Below are 26,250 nucleotides of genomic sequence, written 5' to 3'. Positions count from 1 at the left end.
ATCCATCACCACACAGTTACAATTTTTGTCTGCAAAAACTTTTAACATCTACTCTCGTAGCAGCTTTCAAATATATAATACAGTATTATTAACTACAGTCATCTTGCTGTACAACCCCATGAATTATTTATCTTGTAACTGGAAATTCATGCCTTTGACCTTCACCCATTTCACCCACGCTTACTTCCCACCCCACCTCTGGCAACCACCAATCTGTTCTTTGTATAAGTTTATTTGTTTTAAATCCTCACACGAGGACATTTTTCATTGCTTTTTCTTTTAGAGAAGGAGGAAGGAAAAGAGGAAGGGAGAGAAAGAAACAGTGATACAAGAGAAAAGCATTGATCGGTTGCATCCCACACGCACCCAGACCAGGCCTGAATACACAACCCAGGCATGTGCCCTGACTGGGAATCAAAACTGCAACTTTTTGGTCACAGGTCCACACTCCAATCAACCACACCGGCCCAAGCAGTATTTTTTTTTCTGTTTTTCTTTAGATCCCACACAAATTGAAATCATGTAGTATCTATCTTCCTCTATCTGTCTTACTTTACTTCGTATAATTTCCTCAAAGTCCATTCATATGGTCACAAATGGAAAAAATATATTATTAATGTATTCTTCGATAATATTAAGATTTTTAATAATATTAATTTATAAGTAATGCCAGTGATTTAATCTCAAGTAATCTTATTATGAAATTAAACAATGACGGTAAACAAATATAATCATTAATCTCATTGGTGTCTGAACATCAGCTATAATGTACTTTCAAAAATATCTCTTCTCTACTGATAGATCAGAATTCAATAGAACACAACTCTTGTCTCCCGAAATCTTGGGATCTGGGAGGACAGTAACTGATGTCCATTAAGGAATATGTTTAGGTAATCTCAGTGGGTTTAAATTCAAGGGGAATGTTACAATTCACCTCCAATATAATGGTTTAAAAATAACTTTCTCCATACCTCTATAAGAAATTTCTAGAAATATTGAATAAACCATCCCTCATAAGTATTTATTGAGTGCATATCATATGTCAGATACCATCCTAGGTGTCAAATGCACAGTGATAAACAAAATACACAATAAAGAGCGATAAAGGTGGGGCTGACTAATTTAGATGAAGTGGTCAAAAAAGACCTCTCCTGAGGTGATGACTTTTGGCTGAGATCGAAAGAATGAAACAAAGTAACCATAGGGAATGTAGTCAATAATATTTTAATAACTAGACTTTCGGCCAAGATGGAGGCATAGGTAGATACACTTTGCCTTCTTGCACAACCAAAAGAAAGACAACAACAAATTTAAAAACAAAAAACAACCATAACTGACAGAAAATTGAACTGTATGGAAATCTGACAACCAAGGAGTTAAAGAAGAAACATTCATCCAGACCAGTAGGAGGGGTGGAGTCGGGCAGCCAGGTGGAGAGAACTCGCAGCAAAGCAGCAGCTGGAGGACTGGGGCAGGCAAGGTGGCAGCTGGCAGACTGGGCAGTCCCACATTTGCATGTGGATAAACCAGGAGGAATGACTGGGGAGAAAGACAGACCACACAATCCAGGGTTCTAGTGCAGGGAAATAAAGCCTTGAAACTGCTGACTGAAAAAGCTGTAGGGGTTGCAGCGGTGGGAGAAACTCATACACATGCCCACCCACCAGAGGAATCAGCACCAGAAGGGTCCAGTTTGCTTATGGTTAGCAGGGGAAGTGACTGAAAGCTGGACAAGAACCGAGCAAACAACATTGTTCCCTTTTGGACCCCTCCCCCACATACAGTGCTACAGTGCAGCAAAGAGGGTTGCCCCACCCTGGCGAATACCTAAGGCTCCACCCCTTACTATGTATCAGGCATGCCAAGACAAAAAAATATTGGCCAAATGAAAGAACAGATCAAAGCTCCAGAAAAAATACAACTAGGTGATGAAGAGATAGCCAGCCTATCTGATGCACAGTTCAAAACACTGGTAATCAGGATGCTCACAGAAATGGTTGAGTATGGTCACAAAATAGAGGAAAAAGTGAAGGCTATACAAAGTGAAATAAAGGAAAATGTACAGGGAACCAACAGTGAAGGTAAGGAAACCAGGACTCAAACTAACAGTTTGGAGCAGAAGGAAGAAATAAACATTCAACCAGAACAGAATGAAGAAACAAGAATTCAAAGAAATGAGGAGAGGCTTAGGAACTTCCAGGACAACTTTAAACATTCCAACATCTGAATCATAGGGGTACCAGAAGAGGAAGAGAAGAAATTGAAAACTTGTTTGAACAAATAATGAAGGAGAACTTCCCCAATCTGGAAAAGGAAATAGACTTCTAGGAAGTCCAGGAAGCTCAGAGAGTCCCAAAGAAGTTGGACCCAAGGAAGCACACAGCAAAGCACGTCATAATGACATTGCCCAAGACTAAAGATAAAGACAGAATGTGAAAAACATATCCACCCTCACCCTAGGCCTCCAAAGATCTCATGACATTATAGCATCAGCTTGATTTTGGATCTCATTATCTTAGTCAGGTTCAGGTGCAGATGAGGCTCTTTGAGTACAGTCTACCTTGATCTGAAGACCAGAAACTACAGACACAAGTTATCTGAACCCCAAAGCTAACATACCATAGTGGAAGACAGGATAAGTACTAGAGGCCCTCCCCTTGGGTCTTGGGTTCATCTGTTCCCACCAGAAATATAAGATGGTTCTTAGGCACAGAAATTTAGTCATACATTTTTTTAGAGTAAATGTCTGGGTTGGGTTACCAAAATGTTCATTTTCATACTTAGTGGCCTTGTTACATGTATTAAGCCTGGGATGACTTGAAGCATGACTTAGGGGGAATTCAGGCAACAAGGAGCCCAGTTTTGGAACTCAGGGCCAATTGTAACAATCAGTATTGTGCCCCTAGAATGAGGGGCTAGAGCAATCTTTGTAACTCCTTTGTAACTCAAGTCTGTATTGTTCCTAGAAATAAGGTGTATGGGGATGACACAGATGAAAAGTCAGTTAATGGTAAGGGTTCAATTATGGTATTTTCCTGATGAGGACTCTTTTTTTGTTAGCTTCAAGATAAATCAAAGTACAGGCTTAAAATTTATGTGTAAAAATCAGTGGCATTTCTGTACACTAACAATTAATTATCTCCAAAAAAAAAAGAAAGAAAATGGCCCCATATACAATAGTATCAAAAACAATAACATATTTAGGAATAAATCTTACCAAGGTGATGAATAATCTCTATAATAAAAACTACAAAATATTGATGAAAGAAATTAAAGAAAACACAAATAAATGGAAAGATATCCCATGTTGATGGATTAGAAAACAAATAAATGGAAAGATATCCCATGTTGATGGAATATTGTTAAAATGTCAATACTAAAAACCATCTATAGATTCAATGGAATCTCTATTAGGATTCCAATGACAGTTTTTAAAGTAGTAAAAGCAGTCCTAAAATTTATATAAAATCATAATAGACCCCCCAAAAGCCAAAACAATCCTAAGGGAAAAAAATACAAAGCTGGAGGTATTATGCTTCTTGATGTCAAACTATATACTAGTTTCTGGTCTTCAAACTATATTATAAAGCATAGTAATCAAACCAGTATGGTGCTAGCATAAAAACAGACATATAGACCAATCAAACAGAATCAAGAGCTCAGAAATAAACCCATACATAGGTGGTCAACTAATATTTGACAAGGCAGCCAAGAATACTCAATGGAGAAAATATGCTTCAATAAATGGTGCTGGGAAAATTAGATTATTCATGAGTAAAAGAATAAAACTAAACCTCTACCTTAAACCACTCACAAAATTAAATTGAAAGAATTAAAGACTTAAATATCAGACCAGAAACCATAGAACTCCTAGAAGAAAACAAAGGGGGAAAGCTTCTTAACACAGGTCTTGGCAATAATTTTTGGATATGACACTCAAAGCACAACAAAAGCAAAAGTAAACAAGTGGGATGACATTAACTTGAAAAGCTTCTGCACAGCAAAAGAAACAGTCAACGAGATAAAAAAAGCACCTATAGAATGGGAGTAAATATTTGGAGATCATATATCTGCTAAAGGGTTAATATCTAAAATATACAACTCAATATCAAAGCTGCAAATAATCCAATTATAAAATGGGCAGATGATCTGAGCAAACATTTTTTTCAAAGAAGATATTAAAATGGCCAACAGGCTCTCAATGCCACAAAATCATCAGGGAAACCCAAATCAAAACCACAATGAGATATCTCCTCACACTTGTTAAAACATCCGTCACCAAGATACAAGGGATAACTACACAAGGGATAACTAGTGTTGACAAGGATGTGGAGAAAAGGGAACTATTGTGCACTGTGGGTGGGAATATAAACTGGTGCAACCACTGTGGAAAACACTATGGAGATTCCTCAATAAATTTAAAACTAGAACTACCATACAGCCCAGCAACTCCATTCCTGGGGATTTATCCGAAGGAATCAAAAAACATTAACTTGAAAACATGTATGCACCCCATGTTCATTGCAGCATTAGTTCCAACAGTCAGGACATAGAAACAACCTATGTGTCCATCAATAGACAAAAGGATAAAGATGATGTGGTACATATATACAATGGACTATTAGCCATAAAAAAATGAAATTTTGCCATTGTAACAGCATGGATGAACCTTAAAAGCATAATGCCGAGTGAAATAAGACAGAGAAAGACAATTCCCTTATCATCTTACTTATAGTGAAATCTTAAAAAAACAAACAAACCCAGAACTCACAGACACCAACAAGGAGCAGATTGGTGGTTGCCAGAGGCAAGGGATGGAGAGGGCAAACTGGGTAAAGTTAGTTGATAGGTACAAACTTCTATTTATAAAACAAATAAACCCTACGGATGTAATGTACAGCATGGTGACTATAGTTAATAACATGTATTGTATATTTGTAAGTTGTTAAGAAAATCAATCTTAATAGCTATAACAAAAAATGTTAACTATGTGTGGCAATTTATATTAATTAAACTTATCATGGTAACATTTTGCAATTTATACATATATTGAATCATTTTGTTATACACTTAAAATTAATATGTTATATGCCACTAAGAGTAGGAATCACAGGAAAATATAAAATTATTTCACATGCTTCCATTAAAACCAATCTAAGGATATTTTATTGTTTGCCTATTCTTATTGAATCATGCCTTTTTACTATTAGCTCTATGACTTTTAAATTAGGCTTTTAATAGGCCAGAAAATAAAATATGTAGGCAAGCATGGAACAAAAACCCTTCAGAAAGGTTTTTAATTTTTACAAAATGACTCCGGTTACTCCACTTTCTCCCACTCCTCCATCTAGGCACAATCAAAAATCTTCCTATCTGGAATAAAGCGCTCTGGCAAGAAACAAAGGAAGTCCAAGTAGCCACAAAGCCAGCTTCCCTACCAGTGAACAGAAAAATGTCTTGAGGTGGGTAATGGGTGCCAAATAGTAACCTTGCTGGGCCCAAAGATATGCCATGGAAACCTTGGTCATAAGCTCACTCCCTCCACTGAAAACATGGACCCCCGAAACTAGTTCTGAGGTACTGAGGCTCTTGTGTTGTTGTGAGGTCTGTGATGAAAGATCTTGCTGCTTGGCAACAAGTGGGTTCAACAAACTTCTAAACAACAAAATAAAAGGTGGTTGGTTCCCCTGTGGACAATAAAACAGCACCAGTTAACTGCTTATAGTTCAAATAAAGAGGAAAAGTGGTTCAAAAACTATGGGGTCTGTTCCTAATATAAGCACAAACTTCCAGATTAAGTAGTTTAATTTCTTGTCTAACGCTGCTAACAAACTGACTGACAACGTAACATTTGTTTCACCCTCTGGAACAGCACTTTCCAGTTTAATGACAACATGCACATTTAGTTGTTTTCAGAAGCAACTCCTGGAATTTGGAAAGAAGAGGATGGGATGGGATAGAGGAGATCCACCAAGTATACACAAATGGTGAAGCTGATTTTTATATACCAGGTATTTAAAAGTAAAGGGCTCAAAACAACATGTTCGTTAACACATGGTTTCTGTGACTAGCTAACCATCATTTTTTTCCTCGCCTGCATTCACAAGTTGGTTTCATAGAAGGCTTTATTGTAGTCCGGGAGCATTGTTTTGCATTAATTTCTATGACAAGGAACCCAAAACACATGGTGCCGAGAGTAACAAAACAGAGTTAGAAAAACAGTCATGACTTGGCACAAAGTGTGACAAGCTGTAAAAAGGGGAATGTTTCAATATCTGAAGTGGTGTTGATTTCCTATGAACAACCTTTTCTCTTCTAAACAGTATCATATTCTTTTCAAGCACATTTAGAACGCAAGTCAAGCTGTGTTTTATTTTTGATTATAATAAACACAGTCAGTTTACTGTAACAAAGACGTACTAATCCTAATCAGTTGAAAGCCAAAGTACAACCCCATAAACTGGGTGGGGGGGCCGGGGGCGGGCAGTCAACTGATAAAATAAAAGACCAGCCGTCTGGAAAGTTCTCTTAAAAGAACATAAAAAGGCAGTGTTTTCTTATGAGACTAACACAGAATGCCAAAATATCTAACGGGGTCCTGTTTTTGTTGTCACTTACGGCAATTTGTAACTTAAAATAGCAAATCCTTCAAAATATTGAGCTCTCATATTTGTTCTTTTCTTCTCCATACTAAAATTCAAAAGTTTTGTACACTGCTTTAAATTATAGTAGTATTTATATAAGACTCTTCTACATAGTAAGTATATTTATCATAGTACTACTCAAGTGATCATTTTAAAATGTTTATAATTATGCATGCACTTAGATTATTGATAAAGTGAAAATGAATAGATCACAAAACAGTTACAAACACAGTTTATAAAACTTTCATGATTAAATTCCTGAATTCCAATTTATTAGGAAATAATGTAAATTGCCTTACCATTTCTTGAACTAATAATTTTTCAGCATCAAGCTCAAGCCTTAATTTGTCTCTACCATCAGCTAACTGAAATAGAACATTACATTTTGATTAAAAAACAGAACAGCTGAATTTACTCTTCAAAAAATTTAGTGAAATATATTTTTATTCTGAATATGAGAAAAATGAATCCCGATATTTTTAAAGAAAAAAATTAAATGTCTACAGGTTGCCATGTAATAATAATATATTACCATAAAATTATTGTATTTTTGTCACAAAGCAAGCAAAATATACACAGAAAATGACAATTTATTTACAACCTTCCTCACCTCATCCCCAAAATGTGATACCAATACATAATAAAGCAAGTCTTAGTTTGTGAAAAAGAGCAATTTACTCTTTATAGAGCCCATTTCTTATTTTGGGTTTTTGTGCTATATTCCTATGCATATCAAGCCATGTCTCAATCAATTAAAAAAGCTACAAGTAATATACTGCAGTGCCACTCTGCTCCTGACTTGCCCAGTATTTTAAATTTATATGTAGTATATACACTGAATATACCATTCAATTCAATTAATTCTTATATTCATTAATTTAGTGAACACATAGGAAATGCCTTTTAGATGCCTGACATTTGTTCAGCTTGGAAGTTTGAAAATGAACTAGAGCAGATCCCTTCCCTGGCAGCATCGGCTGTGTGGCAGGAGAGCAATGTGAAATGACTATAAAACATAAGAACAAATGCGAAATCAAACCTTTGGGTAGTGAAAAAGCATAAAAATCCACGTAACTAACAACCATAATTATAACAAGATATGCCATTCCTGGTGTTAACCTCACATAAGTAGTCATTGACAAGGGTCTTGAAAAATAAGTAGAAGACTTATTTTTCCAACAGGAAAATTTTTCCAACAAGTTGGAGAAGGAGGAAGGTGGAGAAAACAGCCAAAAAAACAGCAGTGCAAACAGACAAGCATGGGGTAATGGAGGAATTTGGAACCCTTTGGTGTTGTGAGACCCGTTGCTTACACACAGAAAAGGCAAGAAATGATGGAAGGAGAGTCAGGGTAATATTATGGGGGGCTGTGCTCATGACAGTTAGGATAGAAAGGCAGAATGATGCAATGATTCTGGTTCAAATCAAAGTTCTGCCCCTCACCAGCTGTGTGGGTAAGCTAATTCTATGCTTCAAGCTCTAGTTTTCTCATCTGTAAAATTAGGATGATAAAGAGTTATTGTGGAAAGAATTTGAGATAGCAAATATCAAAGTGTTTAGTTGTTCCTGACATTTAAAAATCACTCAGTATATTTTGGGGATAGCCTGGTTTTATAATGAAGGCAATGGGAAACCATTGAAGGTTTCAGCACATTAGATTAGGGTATAGATAACCATAGAGGCAGTGTGGAAGCTAGGTTTGAAAAGGAAGGAGAATGGAGACAAAAAAAATGAAGACTCTGTGGAAATGATGAGGACCTCAACCAAATCTATGCAATGCTGTTGCAGAGAAAGAGGATTTGACATAAATGTCGGAAGGAAAGTCTATAGACATAGTTACCAATTAGATATGAGATATGAAAGAGAGAGTAGAGAAGGACTCTGGATTTGTCATCTGGTCCCCTGGGTGGATGGCAATGTCATTACTTTAAATGAGGAGCATGGCAGAGTCCATATTTGAGGGGTGATGAGTTCAAGTTTTGACATTTTTCAGCAAATATTTTGAGGGCAACATAAATAAACAAGACAGTTCTTGACTTGCAGGGAGCTGACAGTCCTGAGAGTGTAGGAGAACGGAGGGGTCCCTAATTACCACAGGGGATGAATGGGGACCTTTAAAGAAGTCTTCCCAGTGCAAGTAACATTCAAATTGAGGATGAGGATAGAGTTGAAATTAAGGAGGTGGTGTTTAGGGAAAACCTGAAGCAGGACAGAAAGGTTTAGAAGTTACTGGTAAGCAGATGTGCCAGTTATGCAAGAGTCTGAAGTCAGCCAGAAAAAAGACCAAGGGTTAATAGAATCTCCAAGAGTAGTATTTCAGTGGAAGATGGAGGAGAGGAAGCCATTGACAGATTGCTTTGGAAGGGATGAAGAAAGTATGTGAAAGATCAGAAGTGAGCATTGCTGTAGAGGGCGCCTGTGATGTGGGGCATGGTTTTATCATGTACAACAGAAAATTCCAGAAGGAAGAAGATTGGAAATGATTAAGGACAATCAGAATCTCATTGTGACCTGATCAACAGGAAAAACTACCAATGAGGGGTGAAGAGGGGGCTGGTTTTCTTATAAATGATATTTGAAGAACAGTGAAGGGCAATGGCTTTGAAAGGCACCAGAGAGAAAAAAGCTGATGAAGAAAGGTCTCAGAAGAAAATAAGAAAGAGATGGAGTCAGGCAAACAAGTGGAAGGAGGAATGAAGGCAAAGAAGAATGTCCCCTCTTCTGATGACAAGGAGTAAATGTAAACTAAGTGACAGAGTAAGAAATTACCAAGGAGAAAACAGAAAATCCAGTGTCCATCATGTTCTCTGGAATCAGGGAGTAGTGCAGAGGAATGGGGTACTGGAGTTGAGAAAAGCAGTGAAGCCTGGAAGAGCTGCAGTAGGCGGTAAAAAGGGTGCTAATTAGATCCACGTGAAGTGATAGCGGAGGGAGGTCCCAGCTACTCTGAGTTGAAACACGGTATGTTTGCAATGTTACCAAAAGACAAGGATGGAGTTGTCTTCAGCAGCACAGGGCAGTCCCGGACCAGGGCTGGAGAACACTGGGGACTGGCTAGATGAGAACCTCTCATCTAGGGGGGTTGAGAAATGTGGTTGAAGATGTGGGAGGTCGACAGCAGATTTACAGAAAATAAAGGAATGAGAGGGGTGGGAGGAAAGGAAAAGATTTTGTGTGGAGCCGTCATACCTTGGTCTGGAAAGAAGTGTCATTAAGCTCCCAATGGGGGTCAATTACCAGCAAACACCAAGGTCAGTAGCCCCAATCCTGCCTGCCTTCTCATCAATATTGTCCTCTCTCTGTTGTTCTTTTACCCTCATTCTTCTCTTCACTGAAGCACTTTAAAAACACACCTTCAACCCCATTTCACCCTCCAACTGCTCCCCACCTCTTCCTGGCCATCTACAGCTGAACTTCTAGAGTGTCCATGCTCACTGCACCCCACTTCTTGGCTGCTTCCGCCATCCCAGTAAAATGACTCTCATTCATATGACCAGGGCCATTTTGTTACCAAAACTAAATTGTCTAGTTTTCCCTTTTTGGCCTTTAGCACACCTGGCCTGTAGGCAACATTTGATGTCTTGTGAGTGTTTCCTTCCTTTTTAAGATTCTTTTCCTGATGGCTTCTGAAATGCCTTCTCCTGCTTCTCTCCCTGCTCTACCACCCTGTTCTCATCTTCATATGAATGCTATCCAGCCTTAACTTCTCTCCCTCCTTAATCTCTCAGGCCTCCAGCCTTGTCAATGACCACAGCCCTTGCTGCCTAATCATCTCTCAAGTGTATCCCTCCCCATCATCCCCAATGTCACTGTCCTCATTCTGTTTTAGGACTTTATAGTTTCCATAGTTTATCCAAGTAACCTCTTAATTGGTCTCTCTGGCTCCAGATTTTCCTCCCTCCCATTTGTTTTCTTTAGGAAACACAAACTGAATCCTGCCTCAATGTTCAGGGCTTCCCAGTGCACTCAGGTCATTCAAAACCTCTTGGAATGAATAATAATTCTCTGCCATGTGTCCTGCTTCTCAACACTGCCTATTCTCACATACCCTTTAGCTACTGCAAATCATGTGCACTTACTTCCCTTCTGCATGTTTCTTACCCTTCCCACCTCCTTCTCATCCTTTCCTGGAGCTCTGACCTCTCTTCAGGAGTTAGCTCAGTGTCCTTCCTCCAACATTCCCTGATCCCTCACACCCCAGGCTGGGAGTGCCGCACTGTGGCACTCACTGCCACCTGCATCCTGAAGCCGATCACACCCTGGGCTGTGATCACTGACTGTTGGTCTGTCTGCCTCCTAGAAAGAAATTCTTATTGTGACCACAACTGGAATACAGAGTCAGCTGTTATTAGATTATTGGAATTAAAACAAAAAGGCTACTGAACACTATCTTAGCCCAGAAAGATGGCAAGAGGTCAGCCTTCCCAAGTTCAGTCCCATTTTCAACTTGCTTTTAATTACATCCACGGCTAAAAAAGGAAGCATGTGACTTATTCAGAGGCTTCTGAGCTCCCTTTCCATTCTTCCATTACCTGCTTAGCTCTTCCCCATACCCCAGATTTCCCCTCTTTCTAACAGAAATACTCAGCACATGGTCTCACCAGATTCTTGCCTCATCCTCTAGCCATACCAAATCACAAATAGGTCCACAAACATATCTCATGGCTTATGTATTCACACAGCTTATGAACCCAGCTCTTACCTACTTGGAAAAATCAGCTAGAGTAAGACTGTGAAATAAGCATGGAACTCTTTGTGAACCCTTCATAGAACCTTCCAGGTAAAGTTAGGCACCTCCTCTCTATGTGCACTTTTTTTATAAGTATTTTATTTTATTTTTTAAAGATTTTATTTATTTATTTTTTAGAGAGGGAAGGGAGGGAGAAAGAGAGAGAGAGAGAAACATCAATGTGCGGTTGCTGGGGGTCATGGCCTGCAACCCAGGCATGTACCCTGACTGGGAATCGAACCTGCGACACTGGTTCGCAGCCTGCGCTCAATCCACTGAGCTACACCAGCCAGGGCTGTGCACTTTTAGTATAGTCCTTATCACATTGTCCTCTAGTTTAATATCTCCCTCTAGACCTGATTTCTTCCACAGCAGGGCTGTCTGTGTGTGCATAAAATATACTATTTATATAAAAATATATATATCTTGTATATATTATCTTGGCAGTAATGCATGATACTAAAAGGTACTTGATAAAAGAACTGATTTAATGAAGGATATTGAAAGTAAACCAGTAAATATCAGCTCTCATTTGCTCAACAACTCTTAATGTGCTTTTCAGTTGACAAAGCACTCACATACATTTCGCATTCTATCCACACTGTGAGTTCATAAAATTAGTAATATTTATGGATGAAAAAGTAAATTCAGATACCAAAGTTATTCAAAATAGACATAAAGACTTTCCAATAACTAAAACAAGTATCAGTTTTTTACATTTCAATTTCAAAAAGTTAAAATGAACTAGAATTAAAAATTCAGTTTCTTAGTCACACTAGACACAATTCAAGTGTTCAGTAGCCACATGGGGCCAGTGGCTACCGCTGGGCAGTGCAGACCTGGAAAGCTGAGGCCATAATTAATTGAAATATTGAAGCTCATGCAAGTATAAGTGGCCACTCCCAGGCTATGTTTCTTTCTAATGGGTGGCTAAATGGTGAGGTGTTTTTATTTTAACTTTAATTTCTTATGCTCCTCACAGAGAAGAGAAAGCTTGCACAACTCACCTCTACCAGTGACAGACTGAATAGCTTTAGAAACATTTAAAGAAACTGAAATGGTTCCCTTGTAGGTTCTTAAGTGAAACTTGAAGTCTGAGATTTTATTTTTAAACCTAGAGTTTGATACCAAAAAGGTTAAAGGTGTCTGTTCACAGACTCTGTGATCTCTGTAAGAGTGGGACTGGCAGGGAGCAGGGGGCGGAGCACATGAAAGGGAAATGGCTTTGTGAAACTCTATGAGAGATTCAGTTATCATAGAAAACACCCCTCAGTCTGACACGTCAGGATAACCGTGTCTTTAAAATATAGTTCTTGATAGTAATTTTACCTAAAACATAAGAATAACCTACTTAAAATTGAAATCTGAACCTAAACTTAGGTCCATGTGGGGACTGAGCTCTGGAAATGTAGCCAGTGTGATTGAAGAACTGAATGTTTAATTTTATCTAATTTTAACTGATTTTTATTTAAAAACTGATACTTTATTTGGTTTGTAGAAAGCATGTATGTTTATTTGGAATAAATAAAAATTAATGTATTTAATATAATGAAATAAAAATTTCATGTATTTCCATACATGAAAACTCACTTTATCATGTATACATTCTGCAAATTTTATGGATTCTAAATACATTCTCATTCTATGAGTGAGTCCAAGAGTATTTTGAAGGGTGCTATGCACTGCACTCAGCATTGGGACTATCCCACAGACTGAGATGGTGTAGCCTCTGCCCTCGTGGGCTTGCAGTTTGGTGGGGAAGAATGACCCCCATAGAAAAGTGTTTTGAAAGCTGTGATAGCAGTGATATATTGACTAAAGAAAGGACAAAGCAGGAGCACCTGACCTGTGCATGCAGGGCAGGAAGTGCTGGGTTCTGCTGCTCTGAATACACTAGGAAATCTTGATCTGCACACCAAAAGAATTCCCTGTAATAAATGCAAAGTTCCTGGATAACATTAAGTCTGGGTCATTTGTATACAGAAAAATGAACATAAACCAACAGCTGTCCTGAGACTACACTGCTCACTCTTAACAATGTAATTTTTCCATGAACACACCTTTGTCCTTCCTGTGTTATGTAACGTTTCGATTCCTCACAATCAACAAGGTGGACACTCAGTTATATCAAATAATAGAAGTATCTAGGCATTAAGTCAATATCAAGATGGAGTCCTTATTTGTAACTAGAGACCCTACCCAAATAACAAGAGACATTAAATACAGAAATTGACTTTACATCACAGGACAAGAGAGACACACGTCATTTCAAGAACTGGGCTGATATTTCAATTTAAAAGAGTCATTCATCAATGTAAAAAAGTTACAGTACCTTTAGAATGGTTCTATTATCCTTGTCTGCCTTCTCTCTCAGACTTATAATTTCATCTTCTATAAACAAAAGGAGAGAGAGACCAACCATGAAATTACAAGCTTATGCCCTGTATTCAAACTGCCTGCTTCTGGGCAGGCTGTACACCACAGGCAGGCATGGTGGACGCAAGTCCTAGCAGGACTGTGACCTTCACAACTGCCCTTGACATTCACAGCCTTCTTCCTGCTGTTTAGACGGCTGGTCAGATAGAGATTAAGAACTAAGTTCAAGATCCAAGTGTGGCAGAGGGCTGAAAGCTTTTCATCAATACTTTCAAGGGACACTTTTGCTATTAGTCATAGCCTATACAAAGTGTTTCAGCAGGTGGTACTTTCTGACTCAGTCAGGACTCCCCAAACCTAAAAAAGCACTGTTATACTACATCAAAAGAGAAGCAAAACTACTGTGGCACAGTATAGTTGTATATTCAAGGGATATTGTAATATAAATGATTTTGTCAATATTTTGTGGATTTTTTGTTGCTTACTCATTGTTTTTCATACTGCAGATTAAGAGCAACATTACATAATTAACATAAAATCAAAGATAACAGTAAGTGAAAAATACTTAAAGCAATCTAACTTTGGTGATTAAAATGCAACTTTGACCAATGTTGACAACATGTAAAAAAAGTGGAGGTCACAGGTATATGAATGAAAATTCATACTTAAAATCTATCAAAAATTGAAGATAACTAAGTAGTAAGTCAAAGCATATTTTCCTGAAAGGCTAACTCAATTTCTCCATAAAGGATACCCTGATATGTATTTATAGGTATTTAAATGTTACAAATTTTACATAATTAACCATCTAAAACAGAAATTGGCAAATGTTTCTATCTGTGTATAATATTTCTAAGTGAGACAGAGCACAGTTTAGCACATTTTTTTCAAAGGTCAATGCTTGGCTTGAAAATAAAATTTAAAAAAATGCCCTGAGTTAAAATGACATGGCTGAAAAGTACAATTATAATATTTATATATAAAATATATTCTCTGTTCTAAGCAAGGAATGCCATTTTAAATAAAATCAAGGGGGACTATCAAACTGATCTTTTAAATGTAAATAACCAGACAAATGCATGTTTGGAAAATATGAACACAGCTATGAATTTTATGAAGTGACCAATGTATACATTTTCTTTAAAATGTTACCTAATGCTGAATTTTCTTGTAGATTGAGTTGGATTTCTTCTTCGAGTGCTGAAATGACTTGAAGCAATCTCTCATTTTCCACTTTGAAATCTAAATTTTCCTTTTCTGGAGCTGATTTTGCAAAGCTGCTTGCTATGGCCAAAGAGTCCTGAAAGATGGGGAATTCCATATTTCTAAGCAGGGAGCCAAGAATTTAAATATGCAACCCAAGACAATACAGATACAGAAGAGCTATCATATAATTTTCTGAATTCTATTACACACTTATAATATGAATAGCAAAAAGGAAGGGGATTAAATAGAGCTTGCTGGAAGAAAGGCTGCAGTACATTCTGTACAAAGACCACAGCACATGGGGACATTTTATTGACAGGAATAATGCATATCATACTGTTTGTGTGCCCTCATCATTCAGGTCAATTCATTACGGAGGCTGTGTCCGGGGAGGCAGCTGGGCCACTCCACCCACACTTCCTCCTGTGTGTGTCTGAAGTGCTGTCCGCCTGTAACTAGGCAGGCTGGGGAGACCATGGACGGGCAGCACCAGGGGGTAGCAAAGTGCATGGTTAAGGAGGGGGGCTTGTTGCCTTTGTGGCATTTCCCAGTGTCAACGCCGCCAGTGTCATGAGGAGCACATCACATGTCAAAGTGGTGACGTTTTCAGGCTGGGAGCCGCATGGAGTCCATCAGGCACACGGATATCCACACAGTTGGTTTTCTGCTGGGTGGAGGAGCCACCCAGAGGCAATTCATATTCTGAACATTAACATGGCTTTGCATGCCTGTCACACTGGGGCTGTGCAGGCGTTTAATGCTATTGAAGACTTCGGTTTAAATCTCTATGCAAACAGCGATTACCTTGTAAGAAGGTTTCAGGATAACTTACAACAAAAGACTTTAAAGTTATAGTTTTAGTAAAGCAAACTCATTTACATTTTTATTATGTGAGTCTTTTGTTTAAATCTTGCCATGTCCATTATGGGAGAGGCTTTTTCTTCTGCACTGGAAGCGTATTGGGACAGCTACTCTTCTTTTCTTCTTCTTCTTGTCTGTTTCAAAGCTAATGAAAACATCTGAATATACTCACTATGACTGTCTACATTTTACTGCCACACATTATTTTTAAAATTAAGATGTAATGGGTTGGGGAAGCTGTTGCAGAACTTTATGTTTCATTGTAGTAAAATATTAGACTGATTCTGCCATCTCAAAATATTAAAGAGTATGATTAAAAGTGATTATATTAGGCTAAAAGAGATAGAAGGTTCCACATGTCTTGTTTCAAAATTGATAGACACTGGAAATACTTTTGAACTGTAAAGTGATCTTTAGATGAATTATAACCTATTCTTTCTATAGCAATGCCATGGTTGCAAATACATGAGAATAAAGTTTCCCCTCAAAAACAAAATCATTCCTCCCAATACTCTGCTTTCCTTTTGGAATTATATGTTTGTTTAACTTCAGAGATAGTTGAAAGTATATTACTAAGATATTTTCCTCTGTAATCATGATGGTCTAAAAGAAAAATAAATGGCTACAATGTTTTGTATTACATTACAAAATGTAATAACAAATGAGTTTGTTGTTCCTTTAAAAACTAACAACTTACTAATGTAGTTATATCGGAGTTAATATTTAAAATTATGTTGTTAAGTTTTCTACTAAGCCTAATTACAAGTTTGATTTACCATTTCACTTAAATTACTTGAGCTCAATTCATTCCTAGTTAAAATATCTAATAGTTAATAAACAGCACTGTTTTCTTCCTAGAGGGGGAATCCAGTCATTAATTTCTTGTCCCATATGGTTAAATTTGAGATGATCACAGAATGTACTTACAAACTAAGAAGGATTTTAAATAGCAAACAAACAATATCTAACTTAGGAGGCTTATGCATACATTTCCTAAGAGTGGCAGAGTTTGAACATCCACAGTGGATTGCATGAACACCCATTACCATAAACTAAACAAGAACTATTTGAATTAATCAGGTGAAGTGTAAATTTTTAACTGGTAGCAGCTAATGCCTAAATTCATTTTCTAAAAATCTGGTCAGGAAACAAGGAAAACACATTTAACACAAAGACTTTTTTTCTCCACGTAGCCATATACTGCTCCTGTTCTTGTGAGGTTAACCTTTAGCTCTGTCTCCACCATCTGTCCACGGTAAGAACTGCAAGTAATTAACTATGCAGGCTCCCACAGCAATGAGGACACTCATTAGCAAAATGAACAAAGGGATAGTTCTGGGCTGCTACGGTCATCTGTTACACTGAGTGGCAGGTTTTGTGATGGTGTTCCTTCTACCATCTGCCCACACCACTAGTTTTAGCTTACTTAAATCATGAGACTTCTTTAAAATATACTACATTAATAAACCAAGGTTAGGAAGATCATTAAAAGGTGAACTAGATGTAGCTAATTTAAAACCACATTGCAGTCAATGAGAAATTGTGTGTGATTCATGACCATCCTGTAATTAATTTTAAGTTTATAAAGGAACTTGCCAGTTTAAAGTTGCTCTACCACATGAAAACTAGGACTTCAGGTGATGGTTTATGCACTAGTTCTCTTGTAAACAGCAACAAGATGTGCAGATTCACTATTGTCAGGTGTTTGAATTCCAAATTGTCCTTGAACGAGTTTTTTCTGAGAACTGGTATACTCAAGAGCCTTACTACTCAAAATGTGGTCCACAGACTAAGGAGCCAAAGGATCACCTGGGAGCTTATTGGAAATGCAGAATCTTACCTCCAGCCCAGCCCTACTATCAGAAGCTGTACCTTAACAATTGCTGCAGACAATCCACATGCACAATCAAGTCTGAGAAGTACTGTTGAGAGCACTGCATGTGCCTTCTCAGCAGTGTCCCTTTTGCCACATTGGTGTCTCAATTCTGCAGGCTCCATGTATACTACTTGGACATCTTAATTTGATGCTGGGGGTGGAGTAGGGTTCGGATGCATGCCCAGGCTGCATGACAGTCACAGAGCAGAGCAGGTGCTTTTTCAATGAGTGACAACCAGGAAAGTGGCATGCTGGGACAGTGAAGCCCTGCAGAGCTGCCAGTCTTGAATGACAGTTCTCTTTCAAAACTGTCAACAACAAACTTTTATGTTCACCTGTTGGGAGGGTGCACAAGTGACGGTTGCACAGCTCATACGTGTGGGGGTAAGGAAGAAAGGAAAGGTCTTTCAAAAGAACAACTTCAACTGCAATTAAAATACATTTGCGCATGCACACACACACACACCGGCAATAGTCTGACACGTTAGCCTGTTTCAGCAGTTCTCAAGGGGATTTATTAACAAACAGCATGCCAGCCTGATAACTACAGTTGCATGCAGTTAAGTCACAATGGTTTCCTATAGAACTAATCTTGAAAAGAAGCTCAGTCCTTGAATTAAGATGCCTTCAGGAAAACTCAACATTAAGGATGCCTGACCTGGAGAGATGTGGCTTCCATAACTTGGAGAGCTTCCTTTTCTGACTTCAATTTTGTTGTAAATATAACTTAAAGTAGCTGTTTATTAAACTTTCACATTCTTGTCAGATTTCTCTTAAAAACAGCCCTGGAGAGATACTAGGACTACTTATTAACTATAAAGCTACTTAGGTGATTTGACTATCAGTGAGAATGCGCTACAGTGTTCCCCTATTGTTTATGCAGTCTGTTGGTTTCAAGTTTTTTCTTTTCCAAGTTATTTCTATTGCTACTTTGAAACTTTTCTAATTGTTTCTCTGTATTCTGTTTTCCAAATTTAATTTCAGATACTTGACGTCTCACACTTTTTTATTCCACTAGAGGGAGCAGGTGTATAAAATAAAATTTTAAATAAAAAGCCTATATATCATCTAGATCTTAAGTGGCATGGAGTTTTAAGAAAGCTTGTTTTTAGAGGATTAAAAAAGGATATTTTCCCAGAGATTTATTTTCTATAATACATTATCTGCTTTTGCAGCATTTAGTCCGTGTTCCTGGAACGCACATAGTACTGGCGCTGTACACTGCCCTCAGTTAAGGTGGGAGACTGGGGCCATATGTTTTAGTTGCAGTCCTAAGAAGCTGGGAGAAACGTATAGACCCAGTTAATCAGATGCAACTCACTTTCCTCAAATCTTAAAAGGTTGACGGAAAAAATGATGTGGTCTCCTTGGCGACAAATTACAGTGGCATATCCAGGGTCTCTGGGATGCCCTCCTTTCTTCCTTGCAAAGCCAGCACGCATCCTTATCTAGGACATCCAGATAGACCAGTTAACTGGTTGAGACACTGAGAGAGGTAAACATTCCAAGTAAGACCTCATGTTTTAGTGTAATGAGCTCCAAGACCGAACTGGGACATGATCAACAATCCAGAGGCCTGTTCAGTGCATTTCATGGAATGTAAACCAGATGGTCATAAAGACTTAGGTAGTGTCTCATAAATGATAACTAGAATTTATAGGCTTATCTGTCTTCAAAGAACTCAAAGCAGTTCACATCCAGTACAACAGGTATCCTTCTCATCACTCTTTCTTGGCCAGGCAGGACTCACTTTCCAGTTCACAACTGGAAAATAAATGGATTAAAATGGCTTTGCCAATTTATGCTGCATTTCTTTGGCCAAGGCACAATTAACAGCTGAAACTAAGGCAGTTTTTTTAGACTTTTACATTAAATTATTTTTCCCAAAAACTAAGAATAAATGTAGACACAGGAAAATATTTTTAAAAACAAGTAAATGAAAAAACTGGATCTGCCTTCTCTTCCAAGGCAATCAGAATACATAAAAAGACTTGGTACTCAATTTTACAAGATTTATGTTAATAATACTTAATACTATGTTCCTTAGAGGATGCTCAATTTTTTTGTTTTTAGAACATAAATAATTCAAATAAGTTAAACAAAGCAAACACTGCTTCAGCAGTTGGTAAACAAAGTCCTTTAGAATGGTGCATATTCAATTCCTTTTCTCTTCTAACTTCAAAGTATTAAGTGTGGAATTTACATAGACTGTAGATTGTTCTTAAAAGGACCAGCAACCCACAAGTGTTTTTTCCTAGTGTTAATTTGATTTATAACATCTCATGTTTTTATGCATGTGTCAATATTTACGTGTATATACAAGGCCTCTCCAGAAAGAGTCAAGCCATTGTTAATGCAATGGGAATGGTTAGTGCAACATCAATGTAACCTGGCAGCCAAGGAGAGTGGACTGGAATGTGCATGTGTGAACAATGACCACTTCACTGTACTAGTCAGTGGGGGCGATAGATGCTGTTGAGTAAGCAAATATACAGTGTTACCGTCACATTCAAAATGACTGAGCAAGTAGAGCAACGAATCTGCATCAAATTTTGCATTAAGCTTGAACATTCCTCTGTGGAAACTATGTGGATGATTCAGAAGGCCATAGCTCTGGGCAACTGGTGATTGGCAGCTTCATCATGGCAACGTGCCTGCTCACCCATCACATCTTGTGGAGAGTATTTTTAGTGAAACATCAAATCACCCAGGTGACTCAGCTCCACTACAACCCAAATTTGGTGCCATGCAATTTCTGGCTTTTTCCAAAACTAAAATCACCTTAAAAGGCAAGAGATTTCAAACTGCAGATGAGATTCAGAAAAATATGATGGAGCATGTGATGGCAATTTCAACAAAAAATTTTGCAGAGTGTTTCAAACAGTGGAACAGACTCTGGGAGAACTGTGTGAGGTTCCAAGTTGCCTACTTTAAAGGGGACAGAGGCATCATTGTCCCATGCACAATGTTTCTTGTATCTTCTTCGAGAAATGTCTCTATTTGTCATAGTATATGGCTGGATACTTTCAGGACATACCTTACATACATATGTAATGTATATTAATTACAATAAAAGGCATAGTAATATAAAGACATTATAATAATATAATCATATATGTGTGCATAGAAAACAACCTTTAATTCCTATTATGGAACACAGAGCTCCACTTCCTTCAGTGGGATGTGGATTCAGCTGGACCTCAGGTTCTCCCACCATCTTTCTCATTTAGTAGCTGTCTGCCTAGGGGGAAGTTACTTAGCCACCCTGTCTCTGCTTCCTCATCTGTAAACTAATCTGTGAGATAAGGAGAGGTACTACTCTGGAGGCACCTGGCACCCTCTAGTTGATATTCAACAGACTGTTATTCTGCCATTCTTCTGTGAGCCTCTCCTACTCACCTGATCAGCTTCTCGCTCTCAGAACTTAAGAATAAAACCCCTCCATGGTTGTGGACTATGTTGGGCCAGGACAGCCTAGTGGCTCAGAGCTGACTTGAGATGAAAATGAATTCACCTGAAGGTGAATAAAATACCTGACGGTGAATTCACCTGAAGGGTCCATACTTTTGATAGCCCTTAAAATTCTTCTCTTTGACAGGAGTGTAGGCAGTCCTTTCTGCTCTCTTTCTCATTCCATTTTTGTCCCCATCAGTTTTTGAGCAGTAAACCAGCTCCTGGCTCCCATTTCAATAGAGAACTAGGGGAAACACTCTGAGAATTTCCTTCTTGACATTTCTCCTTAAGGCCACCACACTCCAAGCTGGCTTCATGGAAGCCTCTGACTTCCATGGAGAGATAGTTTGGTGTCTTTCAAACTATCTTGACTGCAAAAAGAATCCTCAAAATTAAAACAAAAGTCTATTCACTTGCTACTCTAGAGTGGGAACATTGTTGCAGTGGGAGATAGGTTATTTTATTCCCATTATTCAGAAAATGAGAATAATTATATTGCTCCTATTTATAATTATTATGGGTTTTCTAGAAGGTGCCATTCGGCAGAAAAGGATTGGATTGGCCTATGTTATGGAGAGATGCCCCAAGATACATTACTTGTGTTTACTTTATTCCTAATCCAAGGTTTTAGATAGTTATAATTTTGTTTACATATATTAAAACTAATTAATCTTGCTTTAAAACTTACAGATTTTTGAAATCGAAACTCTTCATGTTTTTCTAATTCTTCTTTTAATTCCTTAATCAATTCCTCCTTGTCCTTTAGTTTTTTAAACAAAATAGTTATTTTGGCAGCAGCTGAGTCATGCATAGAAACCACCTCTTCTTCCACCTCAAAGAATGCCTGGCGGGGGGAGGGGGTCGAGTAGAGGCAGCAGCATTAAAAATCAGACACTCTTGGCTAGCACCACAGAAATCATTTCATGTTTTATTTAAGCTACTGTATTGTAAATTATTTTATTTTTGTAACTTGCACACAATTTTAGTAAATATATTTATCAATATATTGAATCATATGCTGAAGTATCATGGCCTGTAGCACAGCATTATCCTATAAAATACAAAACAAAGTACACAATCTTACTGAACTGCATCAGTCCTGCAAGTAATAGAAGTAAACTTTAATAGTAAATTCACATAATGATTGTGAATGTCCTACTTCAGTCTTCCTCTAAAAAGAGACAGCAACTATTTGAATATGTAAAAAAGGAACTGAACTAATTTCCTCAATGACTTGGAATGGCAATGTGGAAAGAAAGACATACTGTTTCTTTTTCTTTCTTTTTTTGCCACAGAAATGGTGTGTTGACCTTTAATCTAGACAAACTATGCTTCACTTGGAAACTTAAGAAATGGAGACCAGAGTAGAGGAATATGCATTAAAGTAGAGGGGCTTTTTAAAGTTTTTTTTTTAATCCTCACTTGAGGATATGTTTTTATTGATTTTAGAGAGAGAGGAAGGGGGACAGAGAGAGAGAGAGAGGGAGAGAGAGGGAAACATCAATCCATCAAGGTGAGAGACAAAGACCCAGCAGGTACCTCCCATACGTGCCTGCAGCCTTGTGGTGTGCAGGGATGGGACGATGCTCCAACCAACTGAGCCACCTGGCCAGGGCAAAATAGAGGATTTTTTAATGCAAAACTGTGGCTAAGAACCATCAGGCATAAGAAAAATAATCTTCAGGGTCTATGTGCATAACCATTCTAAAATTACATAGTTCTAACATATTCATTTCTCTTCTCTCTGCACAAAAAAAGATAGGTATGTTGTGCTTCTCTCTTTTTTAAAGATTTTATTTATTTACTTTTAGAGAGGGAAGGGAGGGAGAAAGAGAGAGAAAAACATCAATATGCGGTTGCTGGGGGCTGTGGCCTGTAACCCCGGCATGTGCCCTGATTGGGAATAGAACCTGCGACACTTTGGTTCGCAGCCCGTGCTCAATCCACTGAGCTACACCAGCCAGGGCTGTGCTTCTCTTAAAAACCTAATAAACTGTTTTTTGATAACCCTAATCAAATAGAGGTTGACTTTTTAAAACATATTTTATTGATTATGCTATTATAGTTGTCCCATTACCCCTCTAATTCCCCTCCATCCTGCACAACCTCTCCCACCCATATCCCCCCCTTTAGTTCATGTCCATGTGTTGTAAGTTCTTTAGCTTCTACATTTCCCATACTATTCTTGCCCTCCCCCTGTCTATTTTCTACCTACCATCTATGCTACATATTCTCTGTACTTTTCCCCCTCTCTCCTCCTTCCACTCCCCTGTTGCTAACCCTCCATGTGATCTCCATTTCTGTGGTTCTGTTCCTGTTCTAGTTGTTTGCTTAGTTTCTCTTTGTTTTTGTTGGTTAACTTTTTAAAAACCCAGTTACAAATTAGTTTGAAATAAATTATTATAATACTAGTTGATTTCATCTGTCATATATAGGATTGCCCCTATTTTAGTTCATTTGAGCTTATACCTTTTTTTGTGCATTCTTTTCTTTCTTTTTTTTTAAATTTTATTTTAATCATTGTTCAGAGCTTATACCTTGAGCATTCCCCATATCATTAACATTTTACATAAACTTAATTACTAATTGTATAACATTCTGCTTTATAGAAATGTCATAATTTATATAATTATTTTTTTAAGTTTTCCATTGTACTTAATCTTTATACATAAATCTCTGTCCACAAATCTGATTTTCTTTTGGCATACAGATTCCTAGAAGTAGAATTTACAGCCAATGCATATGAATGTTCTAATGGTCTTGATTCATTTTATAAAGTACTTTTTTAAAAGATTGTTCAATTTATATCTTACCTAGAGAATGAGGATACTTATCTTACTACACTTCCTGAACAATCCTATATTGTCACTTAGAATGTGACAATATGTAAATATATTGTTTTATTTTTGTTTTAATCAGCATGTTTTGATCACCATTCAAGGTAAATTTTTATATGCTACTCACTATTTACATGTTTTACATTCTGAAAATACTCAGTTTTAATTATGTACCATTTTATTGAGAACTCAAAATATTTTTAGAACTCCCCTTGCTCTACATATTAACCAATTTTATTAATTAGTTCTGCTATTTTCTTTGGTTAGAGTGTAAGTACCACTTCTTGACAGGCTTTTTGAGCATTTAAGTACTTTCCTATTTGTGGTCATTACTCTGAAGACTTGTATCACAAAACCAAAACAAGTAAGAAATGCTTACAAACTAAATGCCATTACTGACTTCCAGCATATAAAAATTTCATTTTCAACACTGACATTCAAAACTATAATATCTATTTTGTACTCTTGAGGGAATCACAGAAGAACTATTTTATTTTTATCATAGATTCATTACTAATACACTTGGGCACATGCACATACAAGAAATAGAGTAAAACCTAATCATACTGCTAATATACTTAATATTATATTTCAAAAAGTTAGAGATTTACAAACTAGAATTGCTCTACATTATAATGAATACCAGTAGACTAAGAAAAATAATACATTGAGGTGGAATTAATAGTCTAAACAGGAACATAACACTGACATACCCTACACAGCACTAATTTTAAAAAATCAGTGTATGAATGTGCAGACTTAAGAGTGAATATAGAATAATCTATATGATAACATCACTTTTTAAGTTGGGTGATTTTTAAAGAATGGTATTGATTATGTAGATCCATCTTTCCCATTTACTTGTAGCTATGCCTACAAATCAAGTGCTCTTCAGAGGCCAGGACACATCACCCCACTAGTACCCTGGTATTGCCAGCCATGTCAAATTCAGCAGGTCCCAACAGAGTTCACCATCTTCACTGTCATCCTTTCTGTTTCCCCCCATTAACCACAGCACAAGCCCCAAAGCCATTTTCTGTCATTTTAAGCCCCTCTACTCCCTCACCAAATCACCAAATCTGTTCAGTCCACTCCAAAACCTCTCCTGAACCCAACCTCTCCTTCTCTATCCCACTGCCTTTGCAGTCCTTGCCTTGTTTGCCTGGGCTATTGAAATAGCCTGTTAACTTGCCTCCCTGCCTCCTCCTTTGTGCGCTGCAACCAATCTCCACATTGTGGTCAAAATGATCTTTCTAAAATGCATCTCTCACAAGCTAAAATCCAACTCTTTTAGCACAGTGCACAAAATAGCACCTTTCACAATCTGCTGCCAGCTTCCCTGGCCACTAACTCGTGTTAGCGTTCTCTCCCCTTCCCCCCACCCAAACAGGGCATTTTGTCAGTACTGATACCCAGCATGCAACTTCTCCGAAATGCCATGTTGCCACAGATCTCTTTGTCTTTGCTCTTGGAGGTCCAGCCCCAACTAACAAACTTCTACTTGTTAGTCAAGCAGAATGGCATTAGAGTAGGCTAGCCATGTCTGCAGGCCAGCTCTACAGTCCCTTAGTAGTTTTGTGATCTTGAACAGTTTCTCAGACCCCCTGTATCTCAGTTTTGGGTGTTTTTTTTTAAGATTTTACTTATTTATTTTTAGAGAGAAGGGAAGTAAGGGAGAAAGGGAGGGAGAGAAACATCAATGTGTGGTTGCCTCTCATGTGTCCCCTACTGGGGACCTGGCCTGCAACCCAGGCATGTGCCCTGACTGGGAATCGAACCACCAGCCCTTTGCTCCACAGCCCTGTGCTCAATCTACTGAACTACACCAGCCAGGACCCTAGATCTCTGTTTTATCATCTGTAAGATGGGACAAAGAATAACAGTACCCAAATCACTGAGAATTTCAAAAGATAATGCATGTAAACAATTTTGAACAGTGTCTACAAGACACTCAGCTCCCAATAAGTATGATATCTTAGCATATATTATTGTTGTTACTGTTTGTCCTTTCAATCCAGGTGAGTTGTAACACGCCACCTGCTCTGGGAAACCTTAGCACCTCTCTCCTACCTACCTACCTTCCACCACTGAGTTCTTTCTATATCTTGTGACCACTCTTCTAGAGTTGCTTTATTATTTGCTCACTGATTTTTATGTTCTGAATGTGATGAATTTGTATAGCCCTTGAAAAACAGCCAAACAAAGATGTTTCTGACAGGATGACCAAGACAGGATGACACGTTTAAAACACAAACCACCCACAAAACA

At 37.8% G+C, this 26,250-nt stretch overlaps 1 protein-coding gene across 1 annotated transcript in view; it reads right to left on the bottom strand.

The window, feature by feature from the left end:
* Positions 1–26,250, bottom strand: part of C1H10orf67 (chromosome 1 C10orf67 homolog) — a 99,026-nt gene that overhangs the window by 44,347 nt on the left and 28,429 nt on the right. The window contains exons 5-8 of the mRNA XM_036023324.1: positions 21,834–21,989; positions 14,902–15,049; positions 13,706–13,764; positions 6,944–7,009 (exon numbers count right to left, since the gene is read on the bottom strand). Coding sequence (XP_035879217.1) covers positions 6,944–7,009; positions 13,706–13,764; positions 14,902–15,049; positions 21,834–21,989 — 429 coding nt within the window. The remainder of the gene's footprint in view (positions 1–6,943; positions 7,010–13,705; positions 13,765–14,901; positions 15,050–21,833; positions 21,990–26,250) is intronic.

Source organism: Phyllostomus discolor, chromosome 1 (genome assembly GCF_004126475.2).
Source record: "Phyllostomus discolor isolate MPI-MPIP mPhyDis1 chromosome 1, mPhyDis1.pri.v3, whole genome shotgun sequence".
Taxonomy (NCBI): domain Eukaryota; kingdom Metazoa; phylum Chordata; class Mammalia; order Chiroptera; family Phyllostomidae; genus Phyllostomus; species Phyllostomus discolor.
The sequence above is the reverse complement of the archived record's forward strand: the minus strand, read 5'-3'. Positions and strand labels throughout refer to the sequence as shown.